Genomic DNA, 12,735 nt, shown 5'->3' with positions numbered 1-12,735 from the left:
CAATTCTCAAATAGTCTAAGTCCCCAAGCCTTCTAGGCTTCCAAAGTACCTAATGTCACAATTGGGCATAAAGGTTAAATGCATGAAAGTAATGTTCATTTTCATAATAGGAATCATGGTTCCAAATCTCAACTAGAATGCTATATCTCACATGCATGCACTCTATCACATAGAGGTCCAAAAATTTACTATACATTACATAGGCATGTTAAGCATTCTAAAATTCATAATAAATATATCTAACATGATTATGCATGCTTTATCATTTAACGATACTCAAATCATCACAAATGAGATTTTCTCATTGTGTGGCTAGGTCAAACCCACCGAACCGCCGCGTAGTCCCTCATTTCGCCGAACGGAGTTGTCCACGAGTCTCAAAATGCCCTAAAAGTAATGAGCGAAGAGATACACGAGCGTTACGAACAACTCTAGGTTCAAACATTAACAATCAAGGCAAAAGGGCTAAAATCTCACCTAGGGCGTAGAAAATCTCCCTCAAGCTCCAAAAGAAAGCCAGGATCCTTCCAATCTAACCCAAAGGAAGGTTCCAATCCAAGAAATTGAGCCTCAAAAGCCCTAGATCAAAAATCCCAAAATCAACCCTAAAATCCCATTCTAGGGTTCCATCTCCTAAAAACCTTCAAATAATGAAATCTCGGAGAAAGAACAAGTTTCTTACCTCTTAGAAGCTTCAATTTAGGTTCAAGACCCCCTAGGTTCCAAGATCTTTCCTCAACTATGCTCCAAATTCAAGCTCCAAGCCACCAAAAGGAAGAAGAGAGGGTGTGGGTGAAGTTCCAAGTCTCCAACAAGCTCTCTCATTCTTCTTCTTCCTCTCCTTCTTCTTCTTCTCTCTCTAGGAGCAAATGGAATGGTGGAATGAGGGAGAAGAGAAGAAGAGGTGGCCATATATGCCATCTAGTGTAACAAAATCCAAAGAGGCCCCCTCAAAAACTCAAATTTACATCAGCCCGGACTGGGCAGTTTTCGCCCAGAGGGACCGGTCTCTCCCCACTCGGGACCGGTCTCTCAGTCTGCCCCGAAAATCCGACGTTCGGGAACCAGTCTCTCCCTGCTCGGGACCGGTCTACCAAGGCTGCCGCAACATTACTCACTGGGGGACCGGTCTCTCCTATCAGGGACCGATCCCCGAGAGTAAAAACTCTGAGGACTAGACCAGAACTCAGGTTTTCGAACTTCTTAGGTCGAAAAGCATTCCATGACCCTCCACCAAGTGTGAAAAAGCTCGAAACACATCTCCTCACTCGAACCTCGCAATTTGTAAAGGTCCAGTGTGTTACAAGGTGCTTCACCCTCGTCGCTCGGTCGGCCCCGCCTCGCTTCACTCCCTCTCAGGTGCAACCCAACTCTGAAACACCCAAACCCCCTTTTCCCCACTCCGACATCAACCACCACCCCGCACTTCTGGGTGCTGCCGGCACGTCCCTCCCCGTCTGCGGCGAGGACGACGACCTCCCTATCGACGTGGAGGCTACGTGTGTCATCACCGTCATCTTCTCCGGCTACGCCGGGCGATTCCTAAAGACCAATCTTCTGTCGCGGCCTCCGCGCCAAATATGCTGCTGCTACCCGCCCCGCCTTCGCCGACCTCTCACCCGCACTCACGAACCTTGAGCTCGCCATCAACATCGTCAAGCGGCTCGCTGATGAGTGGGATTGGCTGCCACCGCCGCCGCCATAGTTGCATCGGGGGATGCAAAGATCCGATCTTTGCACAACTCGGTGCGCCTGCTCAACGTCATTGTTTCACTTGCCGCCGCATCGAGAGCGTGCGTGGTGCTCACCTGCAGCGTCCCTAACGCGCACCATGCAGCGAGCGCCGATCTCTACCTCTTTATTATCTACAAGATCGAGTGCAACGATGGGGTTTCGGCACAGCACCTCCTCAAGGTGTTCATCGAAGCTCCTTACATTGCGCGCAAATCCCTGCTCCCTGATCTTTGGGACCACTTCTTCCTCCCCAATTTGCTTCATCTCAAAATTTGGTACACTAAGGAGGTGGAGATCATCCGAGGATGGGGTTTGGAGGATGGAGATCAATAGATCAAGGGTTTGAGGAGGGGTTATAATGATCAAATGGATGGATGTGGAAACCTCTCAGTTCGCTTTGTACTACAAGGAATGGCTTAAAGTTGGAGCCTTAAGGGCTCCTCTCCCTTCGGTGCCGCTTTCTTTATGGCCTTTTTATGTAGAACCTTGGGAAAGAGATCAGCTTCGCTGTCAAGGGGCTCCATTAACAGAAGCTTGTAATCAAAATTTGCCTTCGACTTGTTTGATCATATGCCTTAATTAGATTTTTATGCATTTTGAAAGAGGGTTAGCTTGATCATCTTTTTGAAAAATAGATCAAATGTGCAAAATCCTAAAAAGTGGACTAGATTTGCAAACGTGCAAAATTATTGAAAATTTTATGAAAAAGGCCTTTTGAGAATTTTTAAATTTATTTTTTTCCCGATGCGCATTGCACGTGATATTTGGTAGTAATTATATGATCCCAATCACGAGGATTTGAACTTCTATCATGGACTGTGTGAGAATAGCTATAATAGACTTGTGCACCATGATATTTTGCTCGAGGAAGTTTTCATTTTCTGCTATTTTTCGCAGAATGCAGAAACACCTCTTTTTTGTTCTTTCAAATTTTGTAAAACCAATTTATGTTAAAAGTAGTTCTACAATAGCCTAAACAATTAAACAATTATTTTTGGAGTCGAAGATAATTTTTTAATAGCTTTCACACGAAACCGAACTCCCTTTAACTAAAGTAAAAACGATGAGTAATGAACTGCTTTAAAAGTGGTGAGTCATTCGCTTCTTTATAAAGCACTGAACTATTTACCCTAGTTATTAAGCAATAAATGTGTCACTATTTTTCATGTACTTATGAATTTTTTCTGCTTATAAATTTATTTATTGAGCATGAAAGTACGAAGGAAAGAGGTTTGTAATTTTTCTAAGTTTCATAGCTACGGTTCAAATATTGAAAAAATAAATGTGGTGAGTTGTTTATCCTTTTTTTTAAAAGCAATAAATAGCTCGTCGCTAAGTTTTTACCTTGCTTGTGCTGACATGTGAGTATATAACTATTTGCTCAAATAAATTTTAAATGAGATCGTTTCATCAAATTATTAATTTGGGTTAATTACACCAATGGTCCTTAACCTTTACATTATTTTTTAATTTGGTCCCCAACCTTTTTTTTTTGCAATCAAGTCCCTAATCTTTTGATTTTATTTCAATTAAGTCCCAGTCGTTAGATAACTGTTAAAATTGAAGAAAAATGTCACGTCAGCACCACGTCAGCGCCACAGAGGCGCCATATCAGCGCCACGGTTGCACTGTGTCAGCGGATTACAAAAAAAAAAAGTTTGGGACCAAATTAAAAAACGGTGCAAAGATTGAGTACCAATGATGTAATTAACCCATTAAATTTATAAATTCAAAAAAAAATTTAATTTAATATTTAAATTTAAAAATTTAAAATTTGATTTTGGATTCAAATTTAAATTGGAATTCAAATTCCGATTTTGTATTTAATTTTAAATTTTGATTTTGTATTTAATTTTTAATTTTTAATTTTTAATTTTTAATTTTAAATTTTAAATTCAAATTCACATTTGGAATTATAAATTCTAATTTAATTTCAAACTTTGATTTAAAATTTTAAATTCAAAATGTGAATTTGAATTCAAAGTTTAAATTCAAATTTAGAATTAAAATCAAATCTTAAATTCAAATTTAAATTTTGAATTCAAATTTAAAATTTAAAATCCAAATTTTGGATTTGATTTTAAATTTAAATTCATATTTTAAATTTAAATTTCGGTTTCAAAACTTTCATTTTAAATGTAAATTGAAATATCAAAATCAAAATCAAAATTTTAAGTTTGAATTCAAAATTTAGATTCAATTAAAAATTTAAATTTAAAATTTGAATTTCAATTCAAAATTTTAATTCAGTTTTAAATTCAAATTCAAAATTCTAATTTCTCGTTAGTTTAAAATTTTAATTTTAATATTATTTTTGAATTTAAATTTAAAATTTTGAAAATTTATTTTTAGGGACTAAAATAAAAAATGTGCAAAGTTTAGGGAACTAAATTGATATACAAAAGGTTGCCAAATAGACGCAGACGTGGTAATTCCATTAATTTTAATAGTTTTTTTATCGATTGGGATGTTATTATAATAAAATCAAGAGGCTAGGGACTCAATTACAAAAAAAAAAAAAAAAGTTGGGAACTCAAGTGAAAATTGATGAGAAGGTTGGGGCTACCGTATAATTAACCCTTATTAATTTTGAAAGATTATTATTTTTTTAAATCTAACATTTTTTTTTTTTTTCCATAGTTCCACTTCTTGCCGGACCCACAAACCATTTTTTTTATTTGCTTACGAGTGGGCAACCGAGTGTCTCCCATCGTGAATCTTTACCTACTAGAGAATCCACATTAACCCATTGGAAGGCCTCAAGGGCATCCATCCATAGCGATTGTTTAGGTTGGAAAATACATTTGAGGAGAGAACTTACAGAGGCGGCAAAATGGCGGTGGGGATATCGGAGGTGGAGATCATCAAACCCCGCACGGATAAGCGCGAATACCGAAGAATCATCCTCTCTAATTCTTTGGAGGTTCTTCTCATTAGCGATCCCGATACCGACAAGGTATATCCCCTTCTCTCTACTATTTTTTTTTTTTTTCATGTGATCTGGGTGATTTTCTTCACGAGGGTTTCTAGGTTTGTTTGTGATAAAAATTTTGTGGTGTTGCTTGGTTCAGGCCGCTGCTTCTATGAATGTTTCTATCGGCTACTTCTGCGATCCCGAGGGTTTGGAGGGTTTGGCGCACTTTCTTGGTAAGTGGTTTCGTCTTGTCTACAACTCTTTCATAAGTGTGTAATATCCTGCTTGCTCGGGTAATTGGGAGTAGAGGATTGAGATTAGGACGAGGATTGGAATACAAGAAGTTGGAGGGAGAATAGGGAGAAAGAGAGAAAGAGAAGAAGAAGAAGGATTGAAATCAGATGGGGTTTGTAACCATTATCATCAACGTCATAAGTCCTGTTACATTACTATATATCTATCTATACTATCCATTTACAATGAAATATTAATATGTAATGAGAAAATGAAGAAAAACAAAATAGCCCAGTGTAGGAGATGGCCTAATGTCTAAGGCCCACAACGCTTAACAGTCCATACCCTTCGATAGAAGCGCGTCGAGCTCCAGTTGACTAATCTGCCCTGTAATTGCCTACCTCCTCTGTTATTCATACTAAGAGAAGTAGCTGAGCATTGTAACTCATTACAATCCCCCTTCTTCATTATAATCCGCCTTCAAATGATCCTTGTCCTCAAGGATCTAATCTAGGAAATTGCAATGTTATGGAGTAATCCTCCCAAGTTGCCGATTGGATGCTATGGAGAAGCCATGGAATTTTGAGGGTATGCAAGAAACTATTTGCAAGCATCAATAAGTAGATCTAGCTCTGTGCCGGAACCATGTGCAAGCACCCATTCGGGCAGAATCCAATTTGGAATTCCATAAATTTTGATAAATTGACTTGAGTTCAAAGTTTTGGCGGAACCAAATGTTCCTTGTGATGCATCTTGAAAGATGGAGATAGCAATTTGCTTTAGTAGTGGATGAGAATGTGCTGTGGGGCACCATTATATTGGGAGTAGGGGAAGAAGGGTGTGACGCCCTAATAGTCTCATATTGGATTGGAAGGAAATTGTGTGTGGATATGGAAGTACTACGCTCTCTAATACTTAATAACTTGGGCTTAAGCATTTGGGCTAGTAGCTTGGGCCCAACAAGCTGCTAGTATTTGTAGGTTGGGTACAAGAGCTAGATTGCCAAACCTCCATTGTTTGGTGATCTTGTATTATGTGAGCGATTGTTCTTGATGAAGACATTAGGGAGTAGACATGGAAAGTTTGTGACATCCCAATAGTTCCATATTGGATGAGAAAAAGATTGTGCATTGGTATATAATCTAGTACTAAATAACTCAGGCTTAAGCATTTTGGGCCAACAAATTGGATCCGGCAAGTTGCTAATATTGGTGGCTGGGTTATTACAAAGGGTTGAGGGCATAAGAGCTAAAACTTTAGTAGACAGGGTGGGGAACAAATGTTGGTGTCTGGGAGGTAGAAGAGAGATGAGATAAGGTAGGTAGTGTGTGTGTTGTTGTCTTCATGTTTATCTGCCTTAACTAGGGGTTTTGATGTATTTCTTTGAAAATCTGGTTATAACGTCAAATTTTCCTTTACATCGAGTTGCAAATAGTTGTGTTCTTTTCTTTGCTTGTTCAGATGTAAAGAAAGTAGATTCTGGAGGATTGGGATAATGTCATATTGCTATTCGGAGTTTAGGTATGAACACTTGAAAGGTTAAGAAGCATTTTCTTTATCTTAGATTGCAGCTTGTCATTCTTTATTTTGTCATTTGAAGGTGTCAATTAGTGTGACAATTAAGGCTGTTGATGATGTGGGCCTCAGTAATAGAGATAAACTCTCTGATAAGAGAGCAAGACCGTGTATGTGCTTCCCTCCCCGATCTTGCGTTAGTCAGGCCTAATGTACTGGAACATCTTTTCTTTTCATTCATACTAGTTTTACATCAAGTTGTTTCTATTGTCTTTCTTGCAGAACATATGCTATTTTATGCTAGTGAGAAATATCCAGTTGAAGATAGTTACTCAAAATATATCACAGAGGTATTTCCTGGTGCGCTTAAAATGCAATGTCTTTTTAGTTGTCTACATTTTGCTGGTCATGATATACATTGTTTCCACCTTTTGTTACCCTCTCCATATTCAATCATTGAAAATTTTGAGAGAAGATTGATTTCTTATTCTTCATCTGATTTGCAACCTTTGTTGCCAAGATGTATCCCATAGATTGTCAACAAACTTCAAAATTTTAGTAATAGTTATTTATTGTGCTTATTAATGTACAAGGCATGTTCTTTCTCAACCCATCTTGCCCTTTTCTCTTATCTTGCTTAGGCTATCGCTTAGGCTATCATCTTTTGTTAGCATTTAGAGTGATAGTATAACTTTGTAGTTGTCATGCTATCTGTTTCTTTCCAATCTAATTGAAGGATTTATCTTCCATGCGGGTGGATGTGTGTGTGTGGGTGCACACACTCATATGCATACTCGTGTAATGGCATTGAAAAGACTGAATTTTAATTCATGCACATTCCAGATAATTTAGATTATTTATATTTGAGTTGATCTTGAACATTGATTATTTGAGATGGACTTTATCAAGGAAGTACTGTGGCCGAAATATCTAGATTATTTGTAGTTGAGCTGATCTTGAACATTGATGATTTAAGATTGACTTTCTTTAGGAAGTACTGTGCTCCAAATGTTCCTTGAGCTATGCTAGCTCAGATTTCTCTCTCTACCTTTGTTAGTGTGTATTTTCCTCTCTTTTCTTGTTGGGCCATGCCCCAAAGGGGCCGGGGGGGGTTAGGGTTGGGGTGGAGAAGTGGAGGGTGTGTTAGCATATAGTGGGAATGATTTAATGGTCCCCAATCAATTTTAAACCATTCAATTTGATCATCCGCCTCATCGTTTTTGATATGCACCACTAAACCTATTTGGAAGCAAAACTATTCACTCTAAAGGCTTGTTGCCCATGCATCATTTTGTCATTCTATTCGTAAGTGCAATATTGGTGCTAAATTTGGTTGTCTAAGTATCTCACTAAGGTATATTAGTTTAGTATGTTGTTTTTATGTGAAAAATGAAGGTATTGCCATTATTGCTATTAACTTTGGGAAACTTATATTGGCTGACTGCGTTTCTGGGCATGTTGGACAATCAGCATGGAGGATCCACTAATGCCTATACATCTGCTGAGCATACAAATTTCTACTTTGATATCAATGCTGACTGCTTGGACGATGCCTTGGATAGGTAAGTTGGTAATCTACCTCTATTATTGTTAGCGTGTTCTCTTATTTTTTGAACTAGGTCTTTCTGAATTTTCCTTTTCTTTTCAGATTTGCACAGTTTTTTATCAAGCCGTTAATGTCTTCTGATGCTACTCTTAGGGAAATAAAAGCGGTTGACTCTGGTAAATACCTCTTTTCGTCTTTTACGTTAAGCGACTTCTATTGATTAGTATTTGTGAATGTTTTCTTACTATGTATTCTCTTTTAATCAGAGAATCAGAAAAATCTATTATCTGATGCTTGGAGGATGAATCAGGTACCACTATCGTACCTTATATGTAGTAAAAAATAGTAATGCTATTGAAATATGATTTCTTGTAGTTTTACAATTTGATTAAATTCCTTTAAGAGAGTTTTAATTTGTTACACACTTTCTGTCTGTTGGATTTCAAGCGGATTCATTTTTTGTTTGTCTCGATTGCATCATCATACCGATTAGAGGCCATTTGTTTGTTTAGTGCGCAACTGTGCATGCAACGGCATAAATGAACTTGAGGGAGATTTGGGAGCAGTTCTCGAACTACCACCTTTTCTTCTTGTTATTGCTTTTTGATAAGATTTTGAAACATATGCCTTGTCAAATTTTTGTGTGTTACCAAGGCTGAATCATATTATGCCAAGTTTGAAATAGATACAAACTACAAGCTTGAAAACTGTTGGTCTTAATATATTAACGGGAACAAAGATAATTAAGCCACATAATAGAAAATTAATCTGTTGTCCTAGTGTTTTAATAGAGCTGATTGCCATTTTGTTATCAGATAATATTTGCTTTAGGATGCGCAAAGAAAACATTTATTTTCTATGTAAAGTTTCTTTTGTTGTTAGACATTGAAGTTGCAGCCATGGATTTAAGTACCTATTGGCACGGGCCGTATCTACCGTGTTGTATCGTGCCAACAAGATAAGGCACGATACTGCCTCCGTGTCGATGGCACAGCTCAAAACCCTCTATTCTTTAAATTAGTATGTAATTTTCTCAATAAAGTTCAAAAGATTTAATAAAGGTACATAATAAATAATTAGAATATTTTGTTGCTAAAGAAAATAAATATTTCATACCATTATGGTCGGCACACATGTATTTTTTGTGACCGACATGCATCGGCATGACGCGGCACGCACAGTGCCGTATTGTCCTAGCAAGTTTTTGGCACGTCCCTGTGTCACGGCAGTTAAATCCTTGGTTGCAGCACGAAGACCATAAACTAGTGAACATTTTTCAACATAATTTGCAACGGTCATCGTTACCTAGTCACGCTTATAGTTTTTAGGCCTGTTTGGCTTGGAGGATTGGACTAAATAGGATAAGATTAACGATGTTGGGAGAGAACGAAGATTAGACCTCAGGAGTCGGAAGGTTGGGATTATCTAACTCAGTGAAGTCAAATTATCTTGTTCGGATGGGAATTCTGAATCACCCTTGAGAGGTTGGGATTGAACGGGATTAGATTAAAAAAGTTTTGTGATACACCATTGGATCATCCCATTTCTTTGTGATACCCGAACACCTCTGAATCGCAAAAACTTTTCTTTCTTTGACATCACTCTAATAGCTTATCCTATCCGATCCAATCCTGGGTACCAAATGGGCCCTATCGTTATGCAATTTGGTGAGAAAAAGCTATTGTGGAGAACTGGATACTGCATCCCTCTTCCCTCAATAATTCATACACATAGACACATCACAGAAGCACTACAATACTTGATCACGCTTAAAAAGTCTGTTGCTTGGTTCTCTCTTTGGTGGCATATTCAAAAGAAATAAAAGGAAAGCCACAATGTCTGAAATAAATTGTCTAATGTTTGCATATATTTTGCAATCCTGATTTAACATTTTAATTGATGCTGTTACTTCATGCCCCAGACCTGATTTAAAAAGGGATTTCCCCAGAAGGGCTCAATTTTTTTTTTTTTTTTTAAATCAGAGCTTGCAGAAATCTAAAAAGAGCATGAATAGACCTGCCACATATAAAAAAGGTTCTCTGGCCACACAGAAAGAGTTTTTCCTGTGCATGTAAGACATCGCGCTATAATACAATCAAAGTTTTACAAGTCCATCAACAATAGTAAAACACTCAATCCAAAACAACATTCGAAGCATGAAAATAAACAATATGATAAACAGGATGAAGTTTCATCTTATTCCCCACAAGCATACATCAAACAAAACCTTCATTTTAAACACTACTAATTCCTCGCAAGAAATTATTTGAAACCTCTATTTTATAAAATTCTTTGACATCATCAGAAACATTAAACATAGTTCAACATAAAATCATTTGAGACATCTTACAATTATTTAACTAGTGAACTAGTTATTCAACATCCACAACCAAATTACTATTAAGGTTATTTTCATATAGGCCTCTGCAAACATAGTGAATTGCAAATATATCCCTACAAAGTTTAACTTTTATATATTGTCTCTGTAAAAGTTCAGATGTTTTCAAATATGTCGCTCTGGTTTGTTACTGTTAAAGCACCGTTTATTTTTTAACAGCAGATAAGTGAAATGACTTTTTTGCCATCACAAATATGTCCCTCCAAAAGCTACAATAGCTATAATCGTGCAGAACTGTCCCGCTAAAAAATTTTCAATGTTCATCTTCTTCCTCATCTTCTTCCTTTGTAAAATATAACCCATTCAACCATTGTAACAACCTTCTTTCTCACTCATTTTCTCCTAAATCTTTTCTTTTGAGTAAAAAAAAAAAATATAGAGAAAATTGAATGGAAAAGCAACACGCGTTTGGTATGGGCGAAGCAACACTTATCATGGATTAGTGGAGATGGGTTCAAAATTAATATGAAGGAGAGAGAGAAAGAGGAAGAGGAAGGAGAAGAGTTTCCATTGCTAGAGGCCAAAACTGGGACACATAGCTAGCTGCATGTCCTCATGATGCATCCGGAGCTACACCCGCAGTGTTAACTATAAATATTGGTAGGTTGAGAAACGTATAAAACGTCTCCTAGTGGGTACGACGGGTCGACAAAGGCAAGCTGTACTAACTAGTCAATGGAAAAAGGGTAACAAATAATGTAATAACTGGATGAATAGATACAAGATGAAGCACATGTAACTGAAAAGAGCATGACATAAATAACTGGAATGAACAGTAAATATTAAACTACTCAAATAAAAGTATGCATCAACTGTGAATATGTCACCCAAATATATCTACCCAATTTGTGTCACTTTTGGTCTCGAGGACCTGAGGCTAATACCACATCTGACCTCAATGAGTTTGGCATATAACTCGTACCTCAGGCTAGACCATTGTTGGTATGCCGAACAGTTTACGGGTCGGAGTTCGACCATTTTTCTGAAAAAGAACACCTATGAGGTTGATCAGACTGCCAGTGTACGTGAAATGCGCAATGAGTCGTAGTGAGCATAATGTGATTATGTTCATGCAATCTTGTAGTTAACAGGTGATAGTAAAAAGTCCCAAATACTCTTATAGAATGTCAAGAACCCAAACAGGGTCAATCTCATGGATTGTCAAGATCAAATAACAATATACACTGTGTAGAGATCGTGAATCAATTATGTGTCAAAGAGATTATGAGGCAATATCATCCAAAGATAGGCGACCAGTCATAACTAGAGTAACTATCAATTATGTCCTGTAATTATAATCCGATGAATATGTCTACCAAGATATACTAGGGGAAGCCAAATAGTAAAACAAGTACGATAGCTACTCAAACATGCAGAATAAAGGAGTAATAAGAAAAGTGCGAGAGAAACCAAGCCAGTAAAACTATACCAAATATTGGATCGAAAGCACCCGTCTATGCTCTAAAGTAAGTGGAGCACTCGCTTGTCGCAAGTCCACTACAACTATGAGCCACCTGGACCTAACCAACAATGAGTACAACCCAAATCAGTCCTAATATCAGAATAACCAATCTCGGCGCAATTAGGGCATCGGTAAAGTACCAGGACCCTTGAAACTATTCCTGACCTTTGTAACCACTACCCGGCTAACTAACCAAGTCCTTGCTATCCAAACAGCCCCTACGTTGTCCCAAAATGCGCCTATTTGGGAGTTGGGGCAGCTGTACAGTAAGTACGTGATGACAAAGCCTTTCGACATCAAACTACGTCAAAAGACTCAAACGGGTATCATTTTTCACAGTTTTTGGCGTGGGAACTAGCAACACTATACAAATCATCTCTCTACTGGTTGTGATCAGTGAGGGTCCTTTGGGACCTCATATGAGTTCCGGAGTTCGAGTGCATCCTTAGTGCCTTGCAACAGCGAAATTTCACCCTAAAAGGCACTGAAAATCTCCGAAAGGCCTTGAAACTGCTATTTATTGTTTTCGGAAAGCAACTCAATCGCATTTAGTACTGAGGGACTAAATTTTCATGCAGCACGATGCTAACAAAGTCTTGGCCACTAATAAATCCAGTCGGGGCTCTATGCTAATTGCTTTAACCATAACGGCCTGAAATCAATTTTCTGGCAGCACTTTGGTGTTGAAATGCGTATGCAACCCACGTTAACCCCATGGCACTCCCAACACACCCTCTAATTGTGCTGGGCAGTAATACATCATCTTGTACAATTGCAATCCGCGGCATGCCCAAGACGATCTCGATTTTTTTGAAATTTTGCCATTTTGGCGTCGGGAATGCGGTAATCTTCCAATCAGCCCTTGTAGTCCTTTACCCACAATTTTGGTTAGGCGGAACAGCGACATATAATCCCACTTGCATACGGAGTGT

The 12,735-nt window shown here is 37.9% G+C and overlaps 2 protein-coding genes across 8 annotated transcripts in view; both read left to right on the top strand.

Moving 5' to 3' along the window:
* The window catches only part of LOC109712820, a 69,452-nt gene extending 64,941 nt beyond the window's left edge, over positions 1–4,511 (top strand). The window contains exon 7 of the mRNA XM_020236587.1: positions 4,375–4,511. Coding sequence (XP_020092176.1) covers positions 4,375–4,479 — 105 coding nt within the window. The 3' untranslated portion in view covers positions 4,480–4,511. The remainder of the gene's footprint in view (positions 1–4,374) is intronic.
* Positions 4,436–12,735, top strand: part of LOC109712862 (insulin-degrading enzyme-like 1, peroxisomal) — a 107,471-nt gene continuing 99,171 nt past the window's right edge. For 3 of the 7 annotated variants that reach the window (XM_020236651.1, XM_020236650.1, XM_020236649.1), the window contains exons 1-6: positions 4,438–4,690; positions 4,806–4,881; positions 6,680–6,747; positions 7,868–7,959; positions 8,046–8,119; positions 8,210–8,253. In XM_020236651.1, the coding sequence (XP_020092240.1) occupies positions 4,568–4,690; positions 4,806–4,881; positions 6,680–6,747; positions 7,868–7,959; positions 8,046–8,119; positions 8,210–8,253 (477 nt within the window). In that variant the 5' untranslated portion in view covers positions 4,438–4,567. Of the gene's footprint in view, positions 4,691–4,805; positions 4,882–6,343; positions 6,404–6,482; positions 6,568–6,679; positions 6,748–7,867; positions 7,960–8,045; positions 8,120–8,209; positions 8,254–12,735 lie in introns of all 7 variants that reach the window. The other 4 variants (XM_020236653.1, XR_002216988.1, XM_020236654.1 and 1 more) reach the window with 4 other exon arrangements.

The sequence above is a fragment of the Ananas comosus genome, linkage group 7 (genome assembly GCF_001540865.1).
Source record: "Ananas comosus cultivar F153 linkage group 7, ASM154086v1, whole genome shotgun sequence".
NCBI lineage: Eukaryota > Viridiplantae > Streptophyta > Magnoliopsida > Poales > Bromeliaceae > Ananas > Ananas comosus.
This window is presented reverse-complemented; position numbering and strand designations above follow the sequence as displayed.